General features: G+C 42.8%; 1 protein-coding gene across 3 annotated transcripts; it reads right to left on the reverse strand.

Annotated features, from left to right (window-relative positions):
• Positions 1-9,949: 9,949 nt before the first annotated feature.
• On the reverse strand, positions 9,950-25,642 carry HSD17B2 (hydroxysteroid 17-beta dehydrogenase 2). Of its 3 annotated transcripts, none has more exons than XM_090063005.1 (5): positions 25,144-25,642; positions 21,172-21,384; positions 20,688-20,825; positions 14,666-14,803; positions 9,950-12,584 (listed from the first exon to the last, which is right to left on the reverse strand). In XM_090063005.1, exons 1-5 carry the CDS (start codon positions 25,427-25,429, stop codon positions 12,226-12,228), a joined length of 1,134 nt encoding a protein of 377 aa, XP_089919131.1. In that variant the 5' UTR covers positions 25,430-25,642; the 3' UTR covers positions 9,950-12,225. The 3 variants fall into 3 exon arrangements, with proteins under 3 accessions (XP_089919131.1, XP_089919130.1, XP_089919132.1); XM_090063004.1 differs by having other exon boundaries at positions 20,688-20,873; positions 25,144-25,641; XM_090063006.1 differs by lacking the exon at positions 21,172-21,384 and having other exon boundaries at positions 20,688-20,873.
• Positions 25,643-26,138: the final 496 nt, after the last annotated feature.

The raw sequence follows: 26,138 nt of genomic DNA on the forward strand, positions 1-26,138 counted from the left end.
TAACAAAAGCTGGCTGGCTATCTGCTCTTAAATTGACTGTTGCAACAAGAACTCTTAATTACTAGCACTTAGCTTTCTGTTACCTAACATTTTAGTTGTTAGGACAAACATATGTTGCAAGTATAAACTTGTATAATGAGCCCAAAGTTCAGGCAGGACTCCATGAAAGTTTCACAAATCATCTGAGGAAGCTAGAGTTTGAAGTTTTGTGTTGATTTCTTCCCCCCCCCCCCCCAATGAGTTTTCTGATTTGTCTCTTGCTACATTTGCAACAGAGCTAAAGGGCCAGATGCTCTTCTCAGGCACACTGTTGTAATTCTAGGGTAACAGCACTCATGCAGATAGAAACCTCCCCAGTGATGCCAGTGTGGCTGAAATCAAAGCTGGGTTCAGAACCAAATGCCTGTGGAGCTGGGCAATTGGTGTTTGGAAATAGACAGTGTAACATATATAGCTGGCAAACCTACCTGGATTATATATTGATGCTGGCCACGTCTACATGAGACACTGACTGCTCAGTAGCCCATGACTACTGCACAGTATCATCATGTGGCACGAAGCATAATGTAACACTACTGCGCAGCAGTCACGAGTTACTGTTGTAGTCAGCATCATGAAAAAGACAGTCCTCAGCACTCTGGTAATTCTGCTTACTGCACAGACATAATACTTGTACAAACAAGTACTAAATGGCTGCGCAGTAACTGCGCAGTTAGCATCTCATGTAGAAAATGGCAACACAGGGAGATGAGCCTACATTGCCAAATGTAAGACGCCTGAGCTAAGAGCATCTGAGCAGTTAGAGTTAAAAAAAACACTATTCTCCAATACTAAGCAGAGCATTTAAGATAGTATTGAACAAAATGCCCTCACCATTTTCATGTGGCTCAGTTTTCTCTGCTCTCTGGCTGCACAAAACTAACAAAAGCTGGCAAACATTGAAATAAACTGGTTCGGAAGTAACTTGTGGAGCCCTCGTGAGAGGTCTTCATCAGTGTCCCTAGTACCCCCAGCTCTGTCACAGTGGCTAGTAGAACTGAGCTCCTCCACCTTTGCCTCTGGTCTCCAGCTTATATCAAACACCAGGTTCAGTAGATACAGGTATACAATGAATGAGATGAAGCAAACAAGCACACCCCTGAAACATGGAAGATGCCAAATTTTAGCCGATTTTGGATTTTAAACTTCATTGCAGAACAATGAGAAAGATTTTCTACCTCCCTGCCTGCTGTCGGACACCTCCAGGGAAGGAATCCTACCTGATCTACACATCAAAGAGCTACTCGGCACAGCTCACAAAGACACTCTCGTGGACCCCGAGGGACAGTCTTCCATCTTCAGCTCCCTCTGTGCAAAAATGAAGTTTACTTCCTACTGACGGGGACTCTACCGTCTTGTACCATCTGTACTTTTCCCTGAGCCTGATGAAGGGACTTTGATCCCAAAAGCTTGCAGAAAAGGACAGTTTTCTTGCCATTTTCTAGTTGGTCTAATAAAAGGTATCATTTTGGAACCAAGAGTTCTAGTTGTTTGTATGAAGCAAACAACGAACTTTAATTGCGGAGCAGTAGGCAATCTTTGCAGACCGTCTCTCCCTCTCTTTCTCTCCTGCTATCTAGCTACCTGCTCCCTAACTGACCATCTCCCAATTCCCAACTTCCTCAGTCTCCTGTTAGGGAGCACCCCTAAATTATAACTTCTATCACTTCTATAGCTTTTGAACCCTGCCTTAAGGAAGACGGTCTCTCCCTACATGTCTTGCTTGCATTGTTTGTGCTCAGGAGTCTTCCTCTCCACTTGGCTCTTCAGTTCTGCTTGTATTTCTCCAAAGCAGCCTCTAAGTCTATTGTCCCTATTCTGCCCAGTGTTTAGGCCCTTCATTAACCCTTTCCAAATTGTTGCTGTCTAGGGTGTGGCTATACCCTAGGGACCCAGGAAAACCAACAGCTCCAAAGGCTGACCTTTTTGATTCATCAGGCAACCCAAATCCACTATCTTTGCTGCCAAAAGAGAAGTAATACCTGATTTAGGAGAAATATACACAGCTATCTAGACAAAAATAATCTTTCTTGCTCTTCCAAAGCAATTGTTCATCCAGCTGTGAGGTCCCCAGTGTGTCAATGCTAAGGTATGAGCTACAACCAACAAATGTGCAGAACAGGAGATATGAGGAATTTCTGTGCTTGCTGTTCCTGTTCCTTCTAAACGGGCATGACACTATAGACATGACAAAAACTTTTCCACAAGGAGAAACAAGGCTGCTGAAAAATATATATGGCACTTAGTGAGGATTTGGGATTGTAAAACAAAATTGCTTATAAAAGGGGTATTTTATATTAGTTAATGGACCTCTGAGAAGGAGGTTGGGGAGAAGATGCATGATTTACCAGCTACTAGAGATCAACAGAAGTGGCAGACAGACTCAGGCCTTGCTTCTCCCATCCCTGGACCACTACTCAGAAGCACCTCCTACCAACTTGCTCACAATCAGCCCACGCCCAACCCCAGCAATGAGGCCATGTAACTGCATTAGAGAAACCCTGAGCATCCACCCTAGTCTCTAGGCACATTTGGAAACGACTGCCCTAGCCCATATCTGCAATTTGGCAGGCACTGAGCAGGAGTGTTTCTCCCTGGCAGTGTTGGGCATGACACAGAGGAAGCTTCGATGTGCTCTAAGGATCTTGGCAAAGAGTTAGTGTAGATCAAATAAGAGTCAGCATTCACAAAGCACTAGCTACTCCAGTCTAAGTCCCAGATGTCAATGCTTTTGGCATGCAATGGGCGTGCTTAGCTTCAGGTAGCTTAGTCCTGTTTCAAAATACAGATAACTTCTGTGGACTTAGCATGGCACACTGAGTACCCACAAAGAAAGCGAGGGTGGAGTAGCTAGCGTGCTAGGCTAAGAGCCAAAGCCCCGTTTCACTTTGCACCTGATAAGAGTTCCTGGAAAAACAAATTTTCTGCAACTTAAGGGTAAAAAAAATAATAAAAAAATCCATTGCTAGTCAAGGCCATCAGTAGGAGCTCTATCCAGAAAGCAATTACCAGGACTCTGCCTCCTTTAACAATAGTTAAAAGTAACAGTTGCAATAACTTGATGTTTTGCCTTTCAGCAAGGAAAAAAAATGAATTACAAGTAATCAGTTAGGAGCCCATTGAAATGATAGTTGGTCTTTGGCTAACCAAATATGGTCAGACAGAAATCTAGGTCATTTTACATGTTAATAAATAATGCCATATTCTCAACTCTTTTGTAAGAGGAAATAGACCTAAAACACTCTCAAATTACAGTGTGACCTAATTGCTTTAGATTGGTTAAACTACTTCATACCAAAGCTTCAAGTAGCAGAAACTATACTCTTAAAAGGGCCTAAAACAACCACAGCCTTATTCCTTGAAAATGGTTGCATGTATAGTAAGAGGTACTCAGAATGGATAATTGAGGCGTATACGCACCTGGGATAAGGAGCCCAGGTAATTGGTATCGTTCTGAACCCATAGCAACCCTTGCAGCAGCTGAGCCCAGACCACCCTGGTCTCTCTGCTTTAGCTGTGGCAAGTGATGGTGCGACACTTTGCAGTTGCATGGCAGGGTTGATTGTGTAGGGCTGAGTTTTCAAATGCAAGACATCCTTCTTCAGACCTGACAAAGACTGTCTTGCATTCAAAAATTTGTCTTAGTCTATCCTATCTGCCTTGTTGTTCCAATAAAAGATATCACCCTTAGAAATCCTTGCCTCTTGCATAATTTCTGGATCATCACAGCTACATCATTCTTATGCTTGTTTGTTAGCAATCACCCTAACTACATGTTAGTAATCCTAGTAATTTTTCCCCTGATTTTCTAGAGGGTGAAAATGATGCTGTTAAAGGCCATGAGGTTAAAATACCCATCACTGTTGGGGCTTTTATTTTGCATTTTAGCTTTGGGAGCTTGCCACAGTATAAACCATTCAAGAACAGTTTTGCCTTTGGCTGGAGAGAGATCCCCACCGCATCACTAGCTAGCAGAGATCTCCATCTCCAAACCAGCTTTGCTGACCCACGTCAGTGAAGGCAGATGAAGCAGCTGGAAGAAGTAAAAATGGTGGGTCAATGTTTAGGTGTCAGGTAGGTGAAACACAGAAATGCAGATGCCTAATCTGTCTGTGTATCTTCTCACACTGCTCCATGCAAAAATGCTTCTGGTTTAGGACGGATCTGATGCACATGTGCGCTTACTGTCAGACCAACCTCCTTTCTTTCTACAGTCAGATTATTCACCACCTGGAGAAACACAGTGACAATTTTATGTCCAAATTTTGCAACCAACTAATTGTCTCCGGTGTAATACCGTGCAGATCCAATAGCGTTCCATTAAACACACGACGAGGACTCAGAGGTGATGTGTTGCAAAGTTTGAAAAGGGGCGCCACAGTCATAGTTTGGTGAGCTAGTCCAGCCCCATGGATGTAGCGGAAATACATATCTGCTGTGCCCTGTCCTAATTCTGTTTAGAAAAGACCAAAGATGTCTAGGGAGATCAAAGCCAGATGGTCTAACGGAGGGATTTTTAATAATAATTTCTGTATTAGGTGGGGTGAATTGAGCCACTCTTGCATCCAGGCATCTTGGATGTTAAATGAGTCTTGTTCCAGTTGAATTACTGTTCTTCAAGCAGGATGTCCAGATTTTAATCTTGGATGCGGTCAGTTTAAGAGATCTTTGTGTATAGGCAGCTGTGGGTAATTTTTTATTTTAGTCCATAATTTAGTGAAGGCATTTGTTCTTCTTAATGGGGGAGGATGTATGTTACTAAGAATAGAGAGCCACTGACCAGGAATAGATCGAATTGTTCCTGTGATAATTCACATTGCTTCGTTGAGTTGTATGTCAACCTTATCAGTATGAGCACTGTCTAACCAAACTGAGGCACGGTGCTCCAGCACTAAAGCTGTTGTTCTCTCTGCGCCAGCATCAGCTCCCCAAAAAGTCCCAGTGAGTTTCTGGAGCAAATTACAAATTTTTAACTCCACTGCTATAATATTGAAGTGAGTTGTTTCAGACAGTGTTCCACCCTAAATATTGAGCAGTACTGCAATAACATAGAAACTGCTTTCTGAAAACAGCAACGGGTTGATAATGAGGGTGTTTGGTGTTCAAGCGATATGTAGACACTTCTGTTTTCCCAGGTTGGGGCGCAGGCGCCATTTAAAGTAGGTATCTAAAGTCTCCAGATTAGATGCAAGTACTGCTTCTGCTCTGGAGAAACAAGATTGTTGTGTAACAAGAACTAGGTCATCCGCATATATGAATTTTTCTGGAGGTCATGATGTAAAAATTAAAGAGCAGAGGTGCAAGGATTGATCCCCGCAGGAGTCCATCGTTCAGTGTAAGTCTACTCTTACTAGACTTTTTCAGACCATAAGTGAACATATTCCCCCTGAGCAAGCAGGGTTTAAACCCAACAAAGGATGTTGTGATCAAATAGTGGCCCTGACTGCCAATATAGAAAATGGCTTTGAAAAGTCACTAAAACCTGTAGCTGTTTTCCTTGATCTCTCAGACTACATATGATACAGTCTGGAGACAAGGACTCATCTTAAACCTCTTGGACATCATATCTTGTCTTAACATTGCTAAATTACTGGACAACATGCTTAGCAATCGATGGTTCCAGGTAACATTAAGCAGGCTGTGTCCTAGGCAGTATAGCCATAGCTACAGGATTCTTCTGGTAGGCTAATTAGCACAGCACTAATGAGCCTCATTCTAATTATAATTACCCTGCTAATGGTGTCAACCCAATGTGGCTTCAGTGCTTTCAGGCTGGGAAGCAGCCTGCCCAGAGCAGCACAGTGCACATGCAGCAGTCACTCAAGGATGGTAAGTTCACCACAAAGACATGGCCTTCGTCCCGCTTGCCTGTACAGACGGGACTTGCAGGATCTGCCCCTCGTCCACCGCCTACCCCAGAGTCTGTGTCCTGGGAGACAAGGCAGGCAATAATTGTATTGGCGGGTTCTCTTTTGTTTCTAGTGTGTCCAGTATCTGTGTATCTGCATATTACTCAATGGTATATGTATTGGTCAGAGATCCTCACGTATAGCAGCAGAGAATCTTTGACATGGGGCCATTTCTCAGAAAAATGTTCCAAAAAACATTATTTTTAAAAAAGTATCTATAAAAAATAATTCAGGCAGCCCCTTGTCCATATCCCTCAGCCTGATAGTCAGTGCATCATAGAAAAGTAGGGCTGGAAAAGGCCTCATGAGCTCATCTGTCCCGCCTCTCCCATCCCCACCGGCCATAGACCAAACTGATGTTTCAATCTGAGCATTAGAGGAGAGGAAGAAATTCCAAGTCAAGTTCCAGTCCAGATCTATTATAAAGTGTGGCCATGCAAAACCAGAACTCACTCCTTTACAAGACCTGCTTGAAGAGCCACACACCATAAAATTCATGGGCTCACCTTCATTTATCTTGACAGGATGAAGGGCTTCATTTCAGCATAAATGGAAGTGAACCTGAGGGTTAGGCCAGTAACCCATCCCCTGCTGCAAAAGTCTCATCGTTTTGGGTTGGAGAGGCTGAACTGTTTGGCTTTATATGATAACTACTGTCTCTGTGCTCTTCTTTCATGAGCGCTAAAGGCAACTCCCAACTGGATGTTTCAGCCATGGCATGAAACCTGGGTAGGCTGTAGTTTTTAACTGCTATAATTAACTCTTTGCAGGAAGCCTAGAATCATTAAAGTTACAATGCTCTATAAAGCATGACTGAACAGTTACCTCATTGGAGGGTTTGAATATTTGCCTTCTTTTACAACAGTGTCAGATTCTTGATCTATGTTTTGGGGCACACCTCCAAAAATTCAAGCCATTAAATTGATTACAGTGGACAGACCCCTGCCTCTCCCCTCTCCACCTCCGGGTTGCCTGAACATAACTATAAATGACTAGCAAACACCTCTTAATCTTCAGCAGAAATGGAAATGCAATGGCTATTGAAAAGGCAATCAGGACTTGTAGTAGAGATGAGACCAACAAGATTATTGCAAAAAAAATTCTTGAATTGCAAGCTTTCAGGCACAAACATCCTTCATGAGGCGCTGGAGAAAAGATTGTAAAAGTCTTCCTGGGTAGAAAAGAAAATTCATATTTCGGAGGATTTCACAGAGGAGGTAATAGATGGAAAACTCCTCTGGGCAGGCAGCTCATTGCTGGTCTGGAGCGAGGATCTGTGATGGTGCAAATTACCTTGAAACAAAGGCAGGAGCAGGATTTCAGGTTTCAGGTGGTCACAGTTGCTTCCTGCTTGGGCAAATATGAAGATTTCGTTAAACAAAATGAAATGTGGTTATTGAAATACCTGCAGTGTAGTGTCAACAGTCCAGGCAGGAATAGAGCAGGAGATGACGCATTTCTGCAGGAATGGCTGAACTTGAGCCTCCTTATAATCTGATCTGTCAATTTACTTCCTGATGGCTGCATGACTGATTAACTTGAATCTCTTATTCCTTCAGCTTACTTTCTCAGTGCCACAGCAGCTGTTCTGTTAATTACTGGATTTCTTTGCACTCGCATGAGAGAGGTCATCTTCCACGTGAATGCTTTGCCTCGTTTGGGACCGCAGTTAGCCTCTATCACCAGCTCAAACTAGTCTACCAGCCCTGGGCAAAATGTCATCAGGCCCAGGGGAAGGCTGCACCTTTGTCTCAAATCTAGACAGACTCCCAGTGCTTATTCCAAGGCATCTTGTCTATACAAACTATTTGGCTTATTAAGCTGTCTTTGCTGTGTATAGCTGAGACAAATTATTTAATAGATCAGTGGGCGGGGGCAACCTTTTTGGCAGATGTGCCACAAAATCCCAGAGTGCCCCTCTGACCCCTTTCTGTTGTCCAGTCTGAGGCTCTGATTTTATTCCACGCTCCCTGACCAAGCCACTGCTCTGCTTTCTGCTCCATGCCTGATTTGATGTTCTGTTTTTTGTCTCCAAAACTCCTTTTCACATCAGCAGGTCAACACTTCGCTCAGGAGTAGTGACGCAGTACCACGTTCTGCGTAAAGGTGAGATCTGCCCTATGTTTATACGTTCATTTACTAACCCAATTGCCAAGTACTGGCATGTCACAATGGATCGTAAACTTTTAGTTTGCTTCCTCTTCGCACCTTGGCCAGGTACCTTTTGTGGATTTACCTGTTTATTTCTACAACTCTTCCAAAACCAGCCCTTAAAAAAACTAATAGCTGTTGAAACAGAATTTGTCTCAAAGCTATGGGAAATGTGCAGGTGTAAAGACATTGCCCCAGGGCTCAAACACTCAGGAAAAAGGGCTTGTTGACCTTACTTGTCACTCCAACACCTCTTAAACCTGGCAGGGCTTGAAATCAATACGGTCTTTTCTTGTTCTCTGCAATATTTAACCACCCCCCTCTGACACAGGGCTGCTGTAATGCTCACCTGATGGGCAGCAGGTGTTTAGGTGTCTAGATTTAGATATTAACAGGACATAGATCTTTTACATACACACATTTTATACAGGCAGATTATATACAGATTTTAATATAAAATGCACTAAGAATCCAAGCAGCAGGGACGAGATCTGTACTTTCCCCCTCTTGCAGCCAAGTACCTACCTGCTAGGCTATGAGGACATGCTTCCTTGTGCTTGTTCCCAGCTCTCTATGCAATTTCACACATGCACACACACGCGCGCGCACATGCACGCATGAACACACACACACACACACACACACACGCACACTCATGCACAAAGTAGGGACCTGAACCCAAGACTCCCCTTTCCCAGGTAGTGCAATATTCACTAAGCTCTCTTTTGCCTTTGTTCCTTCCCTTCTGATTCCTGCCTGGTTCAGCTCCAACAGGAAGGCCTATCCCATAGCCTAGTGGTTAGGGCCCTCTCCTAGGGAGTCAGTGATGTAGATTCAGATCCCCCCCAGGTCTCCCACTGCCTGGATGAGCATCCTAACTACTCAGCTGATGGGCAGCACTATCACTACCACCAGTGCCTACATCAGAAGCAAAACTAGGCGTTGTGGACTGCATCTGTACTAGAGTTCCCTACTGTATGGCCTGAGACGGGTGGAAGAGAAGTGAGAAATTCAGACACAGCCCTGTGTTTCATATTTCCTAATAGCTGCCACTGGGCTTTCTCAGCTACCCCTCAGAGCATCTTCCTCTCACTGGGCATGTCTACATGCACTTTTATGCGTGCCTAAACTTAATGTGCATTTGCCTAATGTGCATTAAGGTGATTTAGGCGTGCCTTTGTTTATACGTGCACGCGCTAAAGGGCATTAACATGGTGTGCAGGATGACTTGGGACTAAAGTTTAGTCCTAAGTCAATCAACACACACAATGTTACTGTGCCTTAGTACATCTGCATGTGTTAAGGCAGGCGCTTCAGCTTTTTGTGGCCAAATTTGATACCGGCTTTTGCAGGTATCAAATTTAGGTGCAAATAACCTAAAAGAGCCATTTTTAAGGCACATCAAGGATGCTCACATGTAGACCAGCACCCTTAATGCACCTTTAAAATAGCTAATGGGCCTTAAATTGGCACATTTAGACACACACATATTTCCTATACAGAGGACCTAGCTATATAATCCTAGCCAGGTTGACTTACTCTGCTGGGCCAAGTCCATTAAAGAAAAGGCCCTCTGAGACCAAACTGACAGAAGAGAAAAAAATTACTACTCTTCTAATCATGGATGACGTGATTTATGGAAGAACCACTCCTACTTTCACTAAAACTTTGGCAAGTCTCCCATGAAATTCAATAAAGCAAGAGCAGGACCATTAAGTGCATAGAGAGCTGCAAGTGTACTATGAAGTCTGGAAAGCACTTTGAATAACCATCTAGAGTGAAAAGTGTCCCATGGTTGCCATCAGTCAAGTTTTCTGTAAAGATGGAAGAGTTAACCAAGGAAAAGTGAGCCTTGGAAAGACAAGTGACTTTATTATTCTTTTTTCATTCACTCAATTTATTCAGTAATTGTACATATCTTCAGTCCAACCATTCATATTCAGTGAGAGTGGAAGTCTACTCATCAGAATAGAAAGAAAGTAGAAGTCTCAGGCGGCTCCCAAGAGATTGTTTAGTAATAAATATACAACAATTTGTAATACCACATTTTGTACGTTTTCTAATGACTGGACATACCCATGACATTCAGAAGCTCTCCTCTTCAACCAGCATTTAACCACATTCACACCATACACATATTTTAACCTGACTGGTGTGAGATTTTATAGAAATAGTAGCTTAAAAAAAATTCTCTTTGCCCATGCTGTAGTCTGAAGTTGCCGATCCTTTTTTCCATCCTTGCAGCTCCAAGCTCCTTCCTTCCAGGCAGTTCATTGAGGCAAATCCTTTTGTCGCCACGTTGTTTGCAAACATTAGAAAAGTTGTGCTCAAGAATAGATGTCAATGAGAGAGACATTTGTGTTCCCTAGCTCACTAGAAGCCACAGGCTTTATTAAAGTTAGCTTTCTACATAAATCAGCTTTCCTAGGAAGCTAAAAAACATAATAACCAATTTGAAGGGACTGTTGTCATCACAAACTTAAAAATCCATTTTGATAGCTAAATACGTTTATTTGGTGAACAGCTGGCTCGCATCTCTCCCCAGCTTTTAAAAGCTCTCTATGTTCCAATTTGAATGTTAAAAAAACTCAGCAAGCATCAAAGTGAGAAGTGAGAAGAACATCTCCACTTCAACAACCTGCTAAATGGAAAGAGTTGATTATCTAGCTGCATGATGCATCTCCAAGACTCAAATAAAATTAGTGTTATCATGATTATTGCCTCATCTTGGGTGGTGCATCAAAGCATACATCTGTTAAAACTTCCTAACCACATTGTTATTAAAAGAGAAAGAAAAAAAAAATAGGGCGCCTACTTAGACCTTAAATCCTTCAAGGAAAAAAAAATGTGGAATGTCTGGAAAGCACCAAACCCACTGGCCATGCTATGCAGAAAAGCAAAGCCTACCTCTGCCTAGGAATTCAAAGTGGAGAAAAAAATACGCAGTTGCTTACAGGCAAGTAACATAGCAAAACTGAAAGGCAGTGCAGGTGTTTTTAGCAGGCTCATGCAATAAGTACTGTGTCACATAATTGTTGGGGGTTTTTTTAATCTGAGCACTACCGGTTCTATAGCTATTATACAACGTGGGCTATCAAATCATTTAGGAGCACAGGTCTTATCTTCTTGTAACTTCTAGAGAAGCACCCAAACAGAACCAGGTATCATCCCACTATACAGATTTACACCCATGCATGCTCCAATTTATGCATGCTCCAATTCTAGGCTTTGTTCACTGAAAACCAGCCATTGGGTTAGACAGACCGAAATGTTCAGCTCTCATGATAAACATGCCCATCGCGTGGGTTCCTTAGAAAATCGGAGCCTCTCTCCGCTCAGCTGTGTCAGAGCGCAGGGCAGTACCAGGTAGGTGGTCCATCTCTACGGGCTTCACCGTTTCAGAAGCCACATTGAGAGATTGCTAATGTATGAGGTGGGGTTTTATTCCCCTGTCTGGGAATGTCAGGATGGATCACGACATACCAATAGTACTTTGGGATATTTTGTGGATCCTTAATCCACTTTGCTCTGCTTTTGCTGGTAGGATGAAAGACACTCAAGCCAGGTACAGACATGACACTTTTACCACTAAGTGATCAGACACCGGTCTATACCCACAGCAGAACAGAAGTTTGGCACACGTAGATTGGTTAAAAATGGCGAAACCCGGCCTAAGGTTTGCACCCCCACCAGACTGCAAATGTGTGCTCTGTTCGCTACCTACCTAAACTAAACCACGCAGCTTAAATTAATTCTGCTTTGGGCTTTTTGAATGCCTGTACGTAGCCCCAGCCAAAGGGTGATGGACTGAATGCACATGGAGACTGAAGTAGCCCCTTGTTTCCCCAGAGAGAAACCTGGAAAAGGCAGGCAGTGTGCGAGAAGCTTGCATTGCTAGTGTCAAGGCAGTGTGTATTTGGAGGCATTTACTTCCCAGTGCTGTCCGTCCACCACTTTTCATGAATTTTAAAATAAATTAAAATCTTCAAAACTACACTTCACTCCCATTCATGCAGCATCATAAATGTAATTTAATAAGCAAAGGGCCATGTTAAGCAAACTTCCTAACACAGCACTTCATTAACTCACAGTAGAATTTAAAATACCGACTCGTGTTTCCAAGCGCCTATGTGTTCTTGCTTTTAGACTCCGATGCCCTCAAAGCTCTAGGTAAAATCTTGACACACAGTGATTTACCGATGAAAAAGTCGTAAAACCAGAGAGGAAAGTAGCAAAAGATACACAGAGCTAAGTAGGCGTTTTTGCCCGGAGTATATAAACCGTGTGGACTCTTTGCCAATAAGGCATCAAGAACATCATCTAGTAGCGGGGAGAGATCAGAGCCACAAAAGCTAGGCATGTGCAGCAGGAAATTTTTCAGTGCTAGAATGTAGTCTTCACCGTAATCTGTCTTCACGTCCGGCATGAGATTCTCCATCAGGTGCTTTTCTTGCTTATCCCACAGCTCGGGTGTGCCTTGTATGCCTGGAACAACAACCTGGGAGGTGAGTAACGCAGCACTGTACATTACTTTGACAATCCAGTTCAACTGGTGAATACAAACGTTGTCATCCTCCCCGCCCCCCCCATTTAACACAGTTGTTCTATGTAACCCAAGTGCATCAAAACCAAAAAAGCTGCTGCTGATTGAAATGATTAAACCACACACAAAAAATCTGGCTACATTACAGCTAGATTTGTCATGCCTATCTTAAGAGGAGACAAGATACACTATACACATTCTTGGAGGGGGGGGGCGGAAAAACCCAACAGACTCAAATATGTGCAAGCCTCAAGGTTACATAAACATTTCTGATATCAACCATGACCTGAAGAAACTGCCTCTATGTGTAGAGATTAGTTCATTCTCCATGGCCTAGTCTGCCCTTGTCCTTCCTGCTGAGATTAACAAGGATGTTATGATGCCTAACAAAATTGACTAGGGTAACGGGGTTGTGAAGTGGACACCTTTTTGTTTAAAACCAGGACCAAAGGACCAAATCGGGAAACCTGTTCACTAACACAATCGTTGTCCATTAGAGAAGTGCTAAATTCTGCTCTCAGAAATGACGTAAACACTCAGAAGCCTAATTCCCCTTACCTTTCATGGAAGACAACTAATTGTAGTTAGGCACCTAAAGGTGCAGATAGGCAACGACTGGTATTCTCATCGTGGATAGGCATAAAACAAAATTACTGGGAGTTGGGCATTCTTTGCATTTTTAAGTGCCCAAAAACCGTTCAAATGGTGACATTTGGTCCTCCAGGTGTGGGACCTCGCCTCCTTAGAGGTCTTAAAAACTTTACTCAGAACCTCTCTCATGACAGCAGAAGTTACACTCCCAAGACAACACGATACCATGAAGTAAGAGTGTCCTACTGCACAGGACAGGTTGAGGGAAGAAAGAGTTCATTCTGTTTTAAATTATACTTTCCTAACAAACCATAGACAAAGACAGTGAAGTATGGTAGATATTTTGGAATGAAGTCTTTTAAGAACATTTCCAATAAGTTGTTTTCCATGGAGCTGGCTAAGTCAGGCTTGTATACAAATCTTTTTTTAAAAAGGCTGTAGACACAATTGTGCTATGCGAAAGTGCTAGGGATGAATGCTTTCAACTCACTGCCAGAATAGGAATATCTAGGGAATGGGAATACCAGCCTCCTCAGGATGTCTTTCCAGAGTGGTTTCCTGTGCTCTGGAGAGCCCACTCTCTACAGTGTTTAAATATTAAAGGTTTCTAGCCAGACTGGTTATCAATTAGCAATGGAAACTTCTGTAGAAAATAGTCTTTATTCTTTATGGGGAAAAGAATTCAGCGTTGAAAGGGGTGTTGGGAGACACAAAGCTTCAGTTGCTTAATAAAAATTAGGACCACCTGAGGACAGTGCCAGGTGGCACAGCACCAGGGCCCCTGAAAAGCAGTTTGACAGGGTGGAGCGGATATTGTGGGGGGTGAGTTTTGACGTTCTCAAGTCAGGAAACCATAAGCTCTACTAAAGTCAAGCTGATAGTGAACTCTGGTTTTCACGCTAGGCAAGGCAGTTCAAACAAGAGAGAAGAGCCATCAGAATCAGTCAGAATGACTGGCTGACCGATTTCAAAGGGAAACGGTGCCCAACACTGTGAAAGGTAAACCAAGGCTTTCACTCATTCCTCAGTAAGGATCTTTGCTTAAATACTGTCCATCTAGACTGATGGTTTTCAACCTTTTTCCACTGCCAAATCCCTAAAAAATTTCAAATGAAGGTGCAGCCCCCTTTGAATTGTAAGTGTGGTATTCACAGACTTTTGACCCCTTAGTCATAGTCTGTCGGCCCAGAGGGGTACGCAGAGCAAAGGCTGAAAACCACTACTCTAGAAGCAAAAAAAAAGAGTCAGTGGAGGGGGCGTTTACAGTTTCTTGTTACCTTTTGCAATCTAAGACTTTATTTGAGTAATAAAAGTGAAGGATGGGAAGGAACCATGACAGCTGAGAATCATTCAAACTCCTGCTTGAGAAGATTGGTCTATAGGGAAAAGTCTTGAGGAGGGAGGAAAACTAGCTGAAATGTCAAATACCTACATGTCCTGAAGCCTGATGGATGAACTACCGCCACTTTAATTCCCCATTTGGAAAGCTCCTGCCTCATAACTCCAGAAAACATGGACAGAGCTGCTTTGGATGCACTGTAGGCAGCGAGCCTCGGCATTGGGACACCTCCTGCAGGAGTAATATAAACATGATAAAGTTGGACTCAAGCTTGTCCCAGGCTACCGAGGCTTTATTATGCTGATCTCAGTGCAGTGAAGCACAAGTAGTCAAAGAAATCATATGGTGTTTTCCAAAAAACACACACAACACACGTAGCAAAGTTAGCAATAACTGAAAAATACCGAAGTCAGTAACATCCGCTCGGGAGTTACTTTTTAAATGTAAAAAAAAGGTCAACTGTATTGCATTTCTGGGGTTCAGAAACAGCAGTCATGCAGGCAACACATTACATGATGTAAATAATTAAGTAATGGAGTTTTGTTCTGCAGCTGTTGCTGGGAAAAACAGAACAGTTCAAAATCAGGAGATTTGAAATCCCTGTCATATATAATACCTAGGGGCATACCCAAGTCATGGTGAGACAACGGGTTTTTCATGGTCCATTTGCAACAAGTAGAGCTGATTTCATGAGCATTTCACAGTGGCCCTGCCCCTCTGCTGATTGGCGGAGGGTTCCAGCAGCCCTGCCCCTTGCCGCTGATTGGCAGAAGGTGCCTTCAGTCAGCCTACCTACCACTTTTTTTTTTTGGTTGATTTTGCAGGAAATCGCAGACAGTGCTGGATTTTCCAGTGACTGAGCACAACGCTATTTTGGGCAGTTTCCGTGAAATCCATGAAACCACAATTTAGGTAGGCCCCTAATAATAGCTACCGCAAGTTACACAGTCTCAGTTCCAGTTGTATGAAGACAAACAAAGAGATAATTGATGGGGAGATGGGAGGTACGCCAAAGTTGACCAAAGTTTGGTTTGGTCAACGCTTTTAGGCCAAACCAAACTTAGCTCAACTGGAAACCATTCCACCAATACACCAGAAGTCTGAAAGACAAAAGATTGACTTCATGAGCCAGGCTGCCGGCCCCAGAAGGCAGTCTTTCAGTTTGATCTGGCCACAAGAATGGATCCATTGAACAAAACAGAGTATTGCATGTGCAAGAGGGAAAGGGCATGTGTATTCTGTAGAAAAAATATCTAAAGAAATGCAAATGTTCATGGGTATGGAAGCTTAAAGAAGCTAACCTGTTACAAAGTGTTACCGTTCTGAAAACCAAAGAATAAATATTCAACCAAAATAATGGAGGTTTTTTTTGGGGGGGAGAACAGGTTGTACAGGTTTCCTTCAGGATGAAAAGGGACTCTCCTTTGGTCAAAAAAACATTTTGGCAGAAAATCGTCAACTCCCTTCACCCAGAGACTTCCGTCTCCACAGGCCAGTCTTTCCGTAGTGCAAAAGAGAGGGTCAGCGAGCAGAAGTTGACAGGGTAGCCACTTTCCTGTAAAGTCATCAAGGTCAGCCCTCTCCCAATTTGTGTAATTACTCTTGCTGGTACATTCAGTCCATTCAATTATTATATTCCTATGTATTATGTTATTAAAGGGCCAATTCAATCATTTGAAGGAAAACATACTGATTCAAAACAGATTTAATATAAACTGCTCAAGTCAAATCAACTACTCAGCTCCTTACTGCAATGGCCAGAATCACATTAGCCTCAAGGGAGGCGGGGGAGAGGGGGGAAAATATTCTTTTAAAATTACACAATTCTGCTTTCATGTAGATGTGAATTCATTCTAAGTCATCCTCATTTAAACCGATTATTCCTTTCCTTTGAGGTCAGGCTAACCTCACATCTATTTAAATTACCACGAGGAACACAGGAGGAAGCCATGCAAAATGAGATTTCACCAGCTCCTCAGCTAATATTTTACTAACAGAGTCACACCCTGCAATAAAAGGAAAGGCATTTACTAAAACTGGCCAGGTGTAAAAGCAAGAGCATTTAAGAACCCCAGCAAGGTCAAATTATTAGGGGTTGGGAACCTTTTCATTTTCTGCCAGAAATCAATTCTGGGCATAAGCGATAAGGATCCTGATATCTACATGAGCACACATGCTGTGCAAACATTGTGCTCATAAAATATGTTGGTGCCTGCTTTCTATCATTTGTGTCTGTAATAGACGGAGAACACAAAACTGGATGCCGGATTTGAAAGTGTAAAACTGATTTGTGAGGTTTCTGTTGCCAACAAAATACTTCAGATTCCATTAAACGTAGGCACTAAAAACCGTAAGGTAAAGCATACACTGTGGTGACAAACACTGAAGATTGTAGGGCAAAATTAAGGCTGTAATAGCAATTATTTCTGTTGAGGTGAAGTAGGGAGAAGAGTATAGCTGAATGAACTAAAAGACCCCAGCTCTTTGCTTAGGGCTTGGGCACATAAATGAAGAGTGAACACACAATGCACAGCCCTGCACTAGTGCAACAAACTAGAATCCAGTATGGATTTTCCCTAAAATAGCCATTTGCTCAATACAAATAAGCATTACCAGTTCCCCTGCCACCTTGGCCAGGTACAGACATTACACTTTCACTGGTATAAGTGATTGGCAGCCAGTCTGTACAGAAGTTCAGCACACAAAACCGGTCTAGCAGAAGAGAAGTGCATCACATGTAAACTGGTTTAAAAATGGCAGAACCAGGTCTAAGATTTGCTGCTTCCCCCCCACAACCAAACGGCAAACGTGTGTTTTGTTCACTACCGATCTAAACGACGCCACTTACAGAAAACCACGTAACTTAGATCAATTCTGCCTCCGGCTTTTTGAATGTCTGTACATAGCCGTAGTGGCAAAGTACTATAGTATCACCTACTGCCATGACTACTCTAGGTTAACCACTAGACTGTCCGCTTCAGGTTCTGGAGTAACTTACGTCAGCTTTTGTACACTGTTTTAACTTACACAATTGCAAACATGTTGTGTACATGGCTCCTTGCTGCTTAAAACAATATACCAGCTAGGCAACTTGCTTTGTGGTTATCACAGACAGACATGGCGACCTCAGTTTGTCACGCATTGTTCTTAGGTGGCTTCCTTAACCCTACTTGTCTTAAATCTTATGGCTGTTACATTGAAAACGGAGGTCAGATCAGCCAACACAAGGTAAAGGTGAACATTTTTAAACCAACCATTATGGCAAGCCTTAAACTGGTCTTTAGGGATCCTCCATCAGGCCATCAATGTGTTGAAAGAGTTCTCAATCCTTAGTTAGTAGCTGCTGGACCCTATTTCCACTCCTGTTCTCATTTCCCAGCGTATCTTAGGTGATCATCCACATGAAAGAATAGACGGTCTTACCGTTCCCAAAGCGCTGGTCTCTTTCATTGGAAAACCATAATACAGGCATACCTCGGAGATATTGCGGGTTCGGTTCCAGACCACCGCAATAAAGCGAATATTGCAATAAAGCGAGTCACACGAATTTTTTGGTTTCCCAGTGCATATAAAAGTTACGTTTACACTATACTGTAGTCTATTAAGTGTGCAATAGCATTATGTCTAAAAAAAAATGTACATACCTTAATTAAAAAATACTTTATTGCTAAAAAATGCTAACCGATGGAAAAATGGCGCCGATAGACTTGCTCGACGCAGGGTGGCCATAAAGCTTCAATTTGTAAAAAACGCAATATCTGTGAAGCGCAATAAAGCGAAGCGCAATAAAACGAGGTATGCCTGTAGTTCAAATTTGTGAAATTATGACCTGGAAAAAAAAAGTCTGTTGAAAAGTTTAATGCATCTGCTAAAAAAGCTGGACAAAAAGGGGCACATCTCCACGAGCGCATCTCGTAGCAGTGAGGCGGTTTTTCTGACACTAGGAGATCTGTGCACGTGGCAGCACCAGGCTCCGCACACCCACTAGCAGTAGGCTCTGCACACCCAAATCACCACTGTTGCAGCCTCAGGAGGCCCCAGAGCTCCCAGTAAGGCGGCTGGGGCTAGCCCAGGTGCTGGCCCCAGCCTGCCCTACCGCACCGGGGGCAATCTGTCATGCACCAGAGTGTGCATGCAGAGGCATACCCAGGGACAACTAGCAGCAGCACAAATATGTGCCACTGCTGCTTGCCCCTGAGAAAAAACACTATCCCACTTGTGAAGACGCCCTCAAAACGAGAGAATAAAAAATGGGTTTAATTGAAATCAGTGGCAAAAATTCCTACTGGCTCCGGTGAGGCCAGAATTGCAGTCAGATTATGTACCCGAGCCAAACCCAGCTAACGTTGATCAGAATTTCACCATGTACCTCAGCATTTACATGTATATCACCTTTGTCACCCAGGTTCCAAATGTATGCATACAAAATTGAAAAGCCAACAGCAGTTGCTCAAGCTAGGCAGGGTAGTGTTTGTCTCAACATGACTACCGGAGTACAGCTGCATGCATGAGTTAGGGGGGACCTGCAGCAAATAACTTTACCACACAACTTTTTTTTTTCCCTCCTCCTTTTTAAACAACAGTCAAGGACGTGAGATATTTTAGTCACCCATTCTGCATAAAGAGACAAAAATATTAAAGCCAAGATTCTTGAAACAGCTTGCAGTTTAAACTCAAGGTGACTGTTAGCTCCATCTATCATGCAAGTGGACTTAGAAGCCTAAATTCAGATTAGGCAGGATACACGTACAGACCGTGCACAAACAAAGTTGCCATTTTTAGTCTGACATCAAGACTGCTGAAAATCAAGTTTCCTTTCCCATCTGTTGGCAGACTTCTAGACTCCAAACCCTGTCTTTTTTTAATCACAGAAGAAACACTAAACTATGAACTTAAGGTGTTGGGACGTCAAATACTTTGTTTAGCTGAATTCAGAATTTCTCTTCTCTCCCATTGCTGGTGCTTTTTAAATTTTTCATGACTGTGAATCAAAGTATTTTTCTCCTGTAAAGCTGTAAGGAAAAAACAAAGATCATAAAATGCACCGTGCCCCCGCTGGGCCTGCTCTGGAGCGTAGGGGCCAGTCTGCCTCCAAGCAGCTGAAATCACCCCGACAGTTGACATTTCCTAACTTTGGTTCCATCTTTAGTGATTCTTCCAGCTGGCTACGCTGACTCGGGGTATGACGTAAAGGCCTATTTCACATGAGCGTTTAGACTACTTTAATGGCACTGTCTTCCTTCCTCTGTTCATTGGGGCAGAAGGCAGGGCAGGCTTTCTGGAAAGCACTGCAGAAAAGTGTACAGACTGAAACGGGGATCCATTCCCTAGGAAGGGTATTATGTGTCCTACCAATTAAGATGTAAATGTTTAACGGTATACTTTGCACAATCTGTTCTTAATCCTAGGAAAGAAGGGTTACACCACAGCAGCTTAAATACTTATCTAACAAATTTACTAGGGGTAGATAACAGTTGCAGCATTTGCTTTTTCTGCTCTAAAGTTAAGAAGTGCCAACCAAACATCCTCTCCTTTGATTTTCTTGGACAGATCTCTCACACTCATCTGAAAGTCATTCATACTCCATTATTACCCTAGAGATATAGAGGCCTGAGTCATAACCACTGCTGATGCAAAGCTGCCATTTCAAATACAGTCATGAAAGGACAACGCAGGCAACTCCATGCACAAATACAGGATCTGCACACATGGCAAGAGCTGTTTCCTATTCTGCTGGCACACATTTTAGCAGTCCATTTGGAAACTTAAGTCTCTTGGGGAAACTATCAGGTTCAGATCTGCAACTCTGGACCTGAGCACGTTACATTTTGGTATGAGTCTCTTTCGGGACAAGAGAGAAAAACAAGAGCTTTCTAGAGAAGTGATCTTTATTGAACTCTTTAATGACTAGCTACAATAGGCAGTCACCTGAACAAAAGAGACAGTTCATTACAGTAGATAATGATGTAATGAGCAAATATTGATTTCAGAGGATTATTTTGCTAAGCAATATGTTGACCAAAACCTGGTCCAAGAATTTACTCCAGGTCAGCCATTATTCATCATTTGCACTGCACCATAAAAGGAATTAATTTGGAGCTTCGGTTCAACTCACCTGCCATGCTGGACATATTAACAAGCCTCCCTTGGGATTTCCGAAGTAAAGGTAAGAACGTTTTGGATACCTCCACAGCCCCAAAGAAATTCACATCCATACACTGCCTGTAGACGCTCATGGGAAGCAGTTCACCGTCTGCAAGAAACCCCAGGACCCCAGCATTGTTAACAATGCCCCATAATCCTGCAGAAGACAAGGAAATGCCAGCCATTAGACAAAGTAAATAAACTGCTCTGTTACAAGGGGGACACAGAATTGTTTTAAATATATACAGACTGTATATCCCAAATTTGGTTTGGATGGCCCACCCAAAACAAAGCCGGGGAGCTATGTTATTGTAGGCAGGCCCTGATGGCTCAGAGGCTTAGAAAGGGAAATATGCAACACATCCCATGCAGACCACACTGCAGCCAAGACAATGGATGCACCTTGCAAACCGATCCCTGTGCACCACCTGCAGAAAACGGCACAGAAACCATACCTGCATTTTGTACCTTCTCTGAAACTGCAAGATAAGCTTCCCTTATTTGTGTGGGATTGGTTATATCCAGCTGCAGGACAGAAAGTCTCTGGGAACAGCTCCTTTTTAATGCTTCAGCCCCGGGTCCTTCTTTGTTCAAAACCCCAGCAAACACAACAAAACCTAAATTATCCAGGTGCTTCGCCAATGCATGTCCAATCCCGGAATCGCTTCCTGAAAGCACCAGAATTGGAAAGACACATTAGGCAAAATACAGCTTCTTTAATGTCCGTTTGTTGTTATAGCTGTGCAGTCCCACTCATTCATTAGACAAGAAGTACTTTATTGGAGAAAACACAAATGGGTTCACCACTCCCACCCTTCCTTCGCTCTCATATTCCATCACCTCTTGGACTTGAGCATTGCAGGAGGCAACAAGGAAAAAGTGTTTGAAGTAACTTCCACTGACTTTGGAAGGAAGAGAAGCAGCAATTTGGTGCCAAAGAGAAACTAAGACATTTTCTCCCTTGTTAAACACTGCCTTAAGGACAAGAACCCGGAGAAGGAAGTGAGGCCAAATAGGCTGTGCTGGTAGGAGCTGTACTAAAGGGGTTGCAAGTCAGCCTTTGCATGCTGAATGGCAAGCTCAGCCTGAGAACTGACCATGGATGTTTTGCATTATAAATCTGTGCTATTTGTGCACGCTGCATCTGCTCCAAAGAAATGATGTACTTTGAAATCAATGGGTTATGCCAGGCTGTTGCCTGTAATGGAAATCCATTAGATAAAAGGCTTCTAAAACAGCATGCAGTATGATCTAGAAATCTAAAGACAGTCCAAGAAACGCCCTAGTTTTGGTCCTGGCATCAATCCATACAGTGGCCTTGAAGAAATCATTTAATCAGTTTCCTCATTCGTAAAATGGAAATAGTGTTCCTTGCTTATCAACCTCACTGGAGGCTTGAGGAAATTCGCCTATGTCAAGTAGTATGTAAATGGCAAAGTGCATCATTATTATCAATGGCCATGATCCTAAAATCTCCACAATAGCAAAGACCCCAAAGTCAGGTCCTGCAGAGCAATGTAATTCAACATGTATGTTATCTGTTTGAGGACTCCTAGGTCCTTTATATTAGGCAGTGTTCCTTCAGGATGAAAAGAAAGTGAATTGCAAGCTGAAATAAACTGGGGGTATGCACTGAATCCTGCTGTCAACTGGCCCGAGAAGGTAACATCTCTTGCTGAATTAGCCCTTTGCAAAATGCTTTTTGGCCTCTGTGAAATCCTTGGTTTGCTGAAGATGCATCAGAGCTCTTCAGGTAACACCTGATTCCCACATCTCCTAGGCAAACAATCTCCCCCCTCACCCCTGCCCCACAACACGCACACACATTCTTGGGATTCCCAAAGGAAACCAACTTTGCAAATGTCAGTAGGGCATACAAGTATCCAGGTTGTAGCCACACTGGTCTAGAGGAAAAGGAAATTCTTTAATTGCAAGCTTTTGGGCACAAACACCCTTCATCGGGTCTTTAACTGCAACCTTTTGGGCAAACGGGGATTTTGTGGAGGTAGGGTAAAACCTCTTTGTGCCATCTTTCACATCTCCTCTCACCCTATCCAGCCTGTTGTGCAAGTATAAACATGCAGTGCATGGCTCTGTGCTTATCTTAATTATTAGCTGACCTTTACTACATACCTTGAAGGAAGGAAAAGGTAAAGTGCAAAGGAAAGATGGACAGAGATTGTAACAATGAGGGGGAAATACAGCATTACTTTCACCTATGTCCAGGCCTCTGACCTCAAAAGAAATTTTGCCACTCGCTTCATAGATTTGAAGGACAGAAGGGATCATTAGATCATCTGAGCTAGCTGCCTACCACAGCACAGCATTTGTTCCAGTTGTGCCTCTAGTGAGCCCTAAAACTCGTGTCTGACTAAAGCAGATTTTCCACAAAGGCGTCCAAGACAGTCTTCAGTACATCAAGAGATGGAAAATCTACCACTAATCCCACTACTAGCATCATTAACTCCTACTTATCATCAGATATTGTGATGTTGAAAGCAAGGCCAGATGCCAAAATACAAAACTCTTCTCTTCTTTTGCTGTTTTAGAGCTTTCCCCCAGTTTAAGTATTTTTGTCACTCATTTCAGACCATGTGGGTCTTTGAATCTATAGAAAAGTTTCTCCGGTGGCAAAATAATGGGGGCAAAAAAGGGAAAGTGATAAAATCCTCCGTGCACATAGGACTTTCTAATTAAATACAGCAAAGGGGCCCCATCCTGCAGCCAGGAGCAATAGAGAGATGTGGATCAACTGGAGCCATTCACATGACTGCAGTGACTCGCATGAGAAAGTGGTTGCAGGACTGTGCTAAAGGCAGTATCGTTCGCATACATACCGGAGCATTCACAGCAATTGCCGTGCTAAACGAATCACAAGGAGGTATGTACTGCCATTTAGGTCATCACCCATCCCAAAAGAAACAGCAAAGCATTTTTTAAAAACTGAAAGACAAGGGGTGCATAGCTAACATCCTCCTCCATGGAAACCCAGCAGCACCCAGCCACTTTCCTCAGTAGTTTCAGAAAGGGAGGAGAAATGCAATGGTAATTAAGTCTCTGCTTCAGGCCTCGCCTCCACTAGGTAAAACCGGGCTAAAAACTGAGTGGCAAGAGACCCTGCATCATCACATAAGTGATTCAAATGAACAGAGAGGACAAAAGGTGGGACAGATCCTGGTTGAGCCAGTTATGGGTAAAGACAATCAAGCATTGGCGTGGGAGCACCTAAACGGAGCGCAGCACAGCTGATTCCTGGGACGCTGAAAGCTGGCTGTTAAAGAAACATTACCTTCCAGCATCTTGCAAAAAGGTAGTTTAAGAAAAGAAAAACAACAACTCCCGAGAGACTTATCTCAGTGCAAGCACAGGCTGTTGCTTTGCCTGATCAGATTCAAGTTCCTGCCTTCTGCCACAGGCATGTATTTTCTAGCTACCCTTGGCTTACATCCATCCTCATTTGGTACATCAGAGCAGACAAACAAGGACTGGATGCAGCGGGCAGAACTTAGCTGAGCTGCCAAAATGGGGGAGGCAAACTTGCTGCGGACGCTGTCGCTTAACTTTTTCTTTGAAGCCCTAGTGTGGACATCTGTCAATCCAAATTAAAATGACTGCCCCTCACTTGGTATAAACTCTCAGAGCGATAAGCGACATGGACAACTCCAAACAATTCAAGCCAACGCTCTGGATGAAAAAATAAGCTTAGTTTAGCAATGCCCGAGATGGCTTACACTAACAATGTGCTAAAAAAAGCATTTCACAAAAAGCAGAAGAGAGAAACCAGGTCATAGTTTCTTTTATAAATTAACAAAACTCTTTAGTATCATTGCATTTAACCTGTGTTAAGAACATCTATGAATAATGTTGTTAATAGATAATGCATACAGCATACGCCTATATTTTACTCTATTGTATCAATCTAGTGTCTACTTTTTTAAATCATGTACAGCTTAAATGTGTAATTAAAGAGTTAGTCATGTTTTGACCTACAATGTATTGAAAATGTTGCAATAGTGGACTATGCCTTTAAAGCTCAGTTTTAAATTATTAAAATCAGAGGGATTAGGCTACGTATTTCAGCAGTAAACACTAGTGAAACCAGCTGAGACCTGACGTAGATTTTTCAATGAAGCATAAAAAACTATTTGTACAATTTATTTTTAAAATATATAGCACTAAAAGAAATAGCTCAAAGGATGTTTTCCTAAATGACTGCAGAACATTTTATAACCTGGAAAAAAATCTGAGAAAAGGAATGAAAGCATCTAAAAGATAGGTGAGTTTGGAAAAGAAAACAAAAGCCACTCACCTGCCCAAATAATGGCATTGCACAGGTGATGAAGAGCTGACAATAGGAACTTGCACAGCTTATCTGTCAGACAGAAGTGCCAGTTTTTACTTCCCAAACTTTGCCCATTCCCCCTTACCTGTGATCAGCACAGCTTTGTTGTCCACAGGTAACATGGATCGCACAGGTAAGCAAATGTAAGAGATGAGACATGCGCCAGAGAACAGGAGCAAGCCTGCATAACTTCTCAGCATAGCAAAACAGAGGATTTCCAATGAGAGTAGCAGGAGCCCACAGACAAATGTATTTGCTTTCTCCATCTTCTTCTTCCTGGCTTTGTAAAAAACTGTTCCTCCAAAAAATGCAGTCACACTCAAGTAGAGCAATGCAACAGAAGTGTCAGCTTTAGAGATGTAAGTGCCCATTCTCCTGGAGAAGGCAGACGCATGCACTACACAGCCAGCACTATAGCAAGCAGGTGTTGCTAAAGGCAGTGTGTGTTATATGAACAGGGTAAGGGGGTGGGGCAGAGAAAGGGGGCTCCCTTTAGGAGAGTGGAATAAGTAAGTTACATGGTGAAAGATCACAAAATGTACAGCTGAATTATCTGAATCATCCCTGACAATGGGATAAATACTAGAGCGCTTCCTCTTCTGACCTCCTATTTTTATTGCCTGACAGCTCCACCTTCTGAACCATAAACCTGTTGGATAATGATTGACAGCGGGGAAGGGGCACGACGTAGCAAGCCCTGGCCTGAAGGACACTTTATGTGCTATATATTTTATCATCCTTCAATGATCTTTTACCCAATAGACAAATAATTTCCATGATACTAAGGTCTAGGCATTTCCTCCTTAGGGTGGATGGGAAATGTGTGCTGATACCAGCAGATGTACTTCTGATTTACACAGGCACGTGATGAAAATCAGGTCCCGATGTTTACTCTTCCTAGTACAAAAGCAGCATGTTATCGATGTGCCTAACCTACCACTGCCACCCTCTTTATCTCAGTGAAATGCCAAGCTAAACAAGCTTGCCTTGCCAGTGCTTAATGCATGCTTCTGGGGACTCACAGATCCCCTACTTACAACCCACTGGGTTTAAAGTTGATTTGAATACAAGGAATTTTGC

The sequence above is a fragment of the Crocodylus siamensis genome, chromosome 9, assembly GCF_052110815.1.
Source record: "Crocodylus siamensis isolate JL-2025a chromosome 9, ASM5211081v1, whole genome shotgun sequence".
Classification (NCBI taxonomy): domain Eukaryota; kingdom Metazoa; phylum Chordata; order Crocodylia; family Crocodylidae; genus Crocodylus; species Crocodylus siamensis.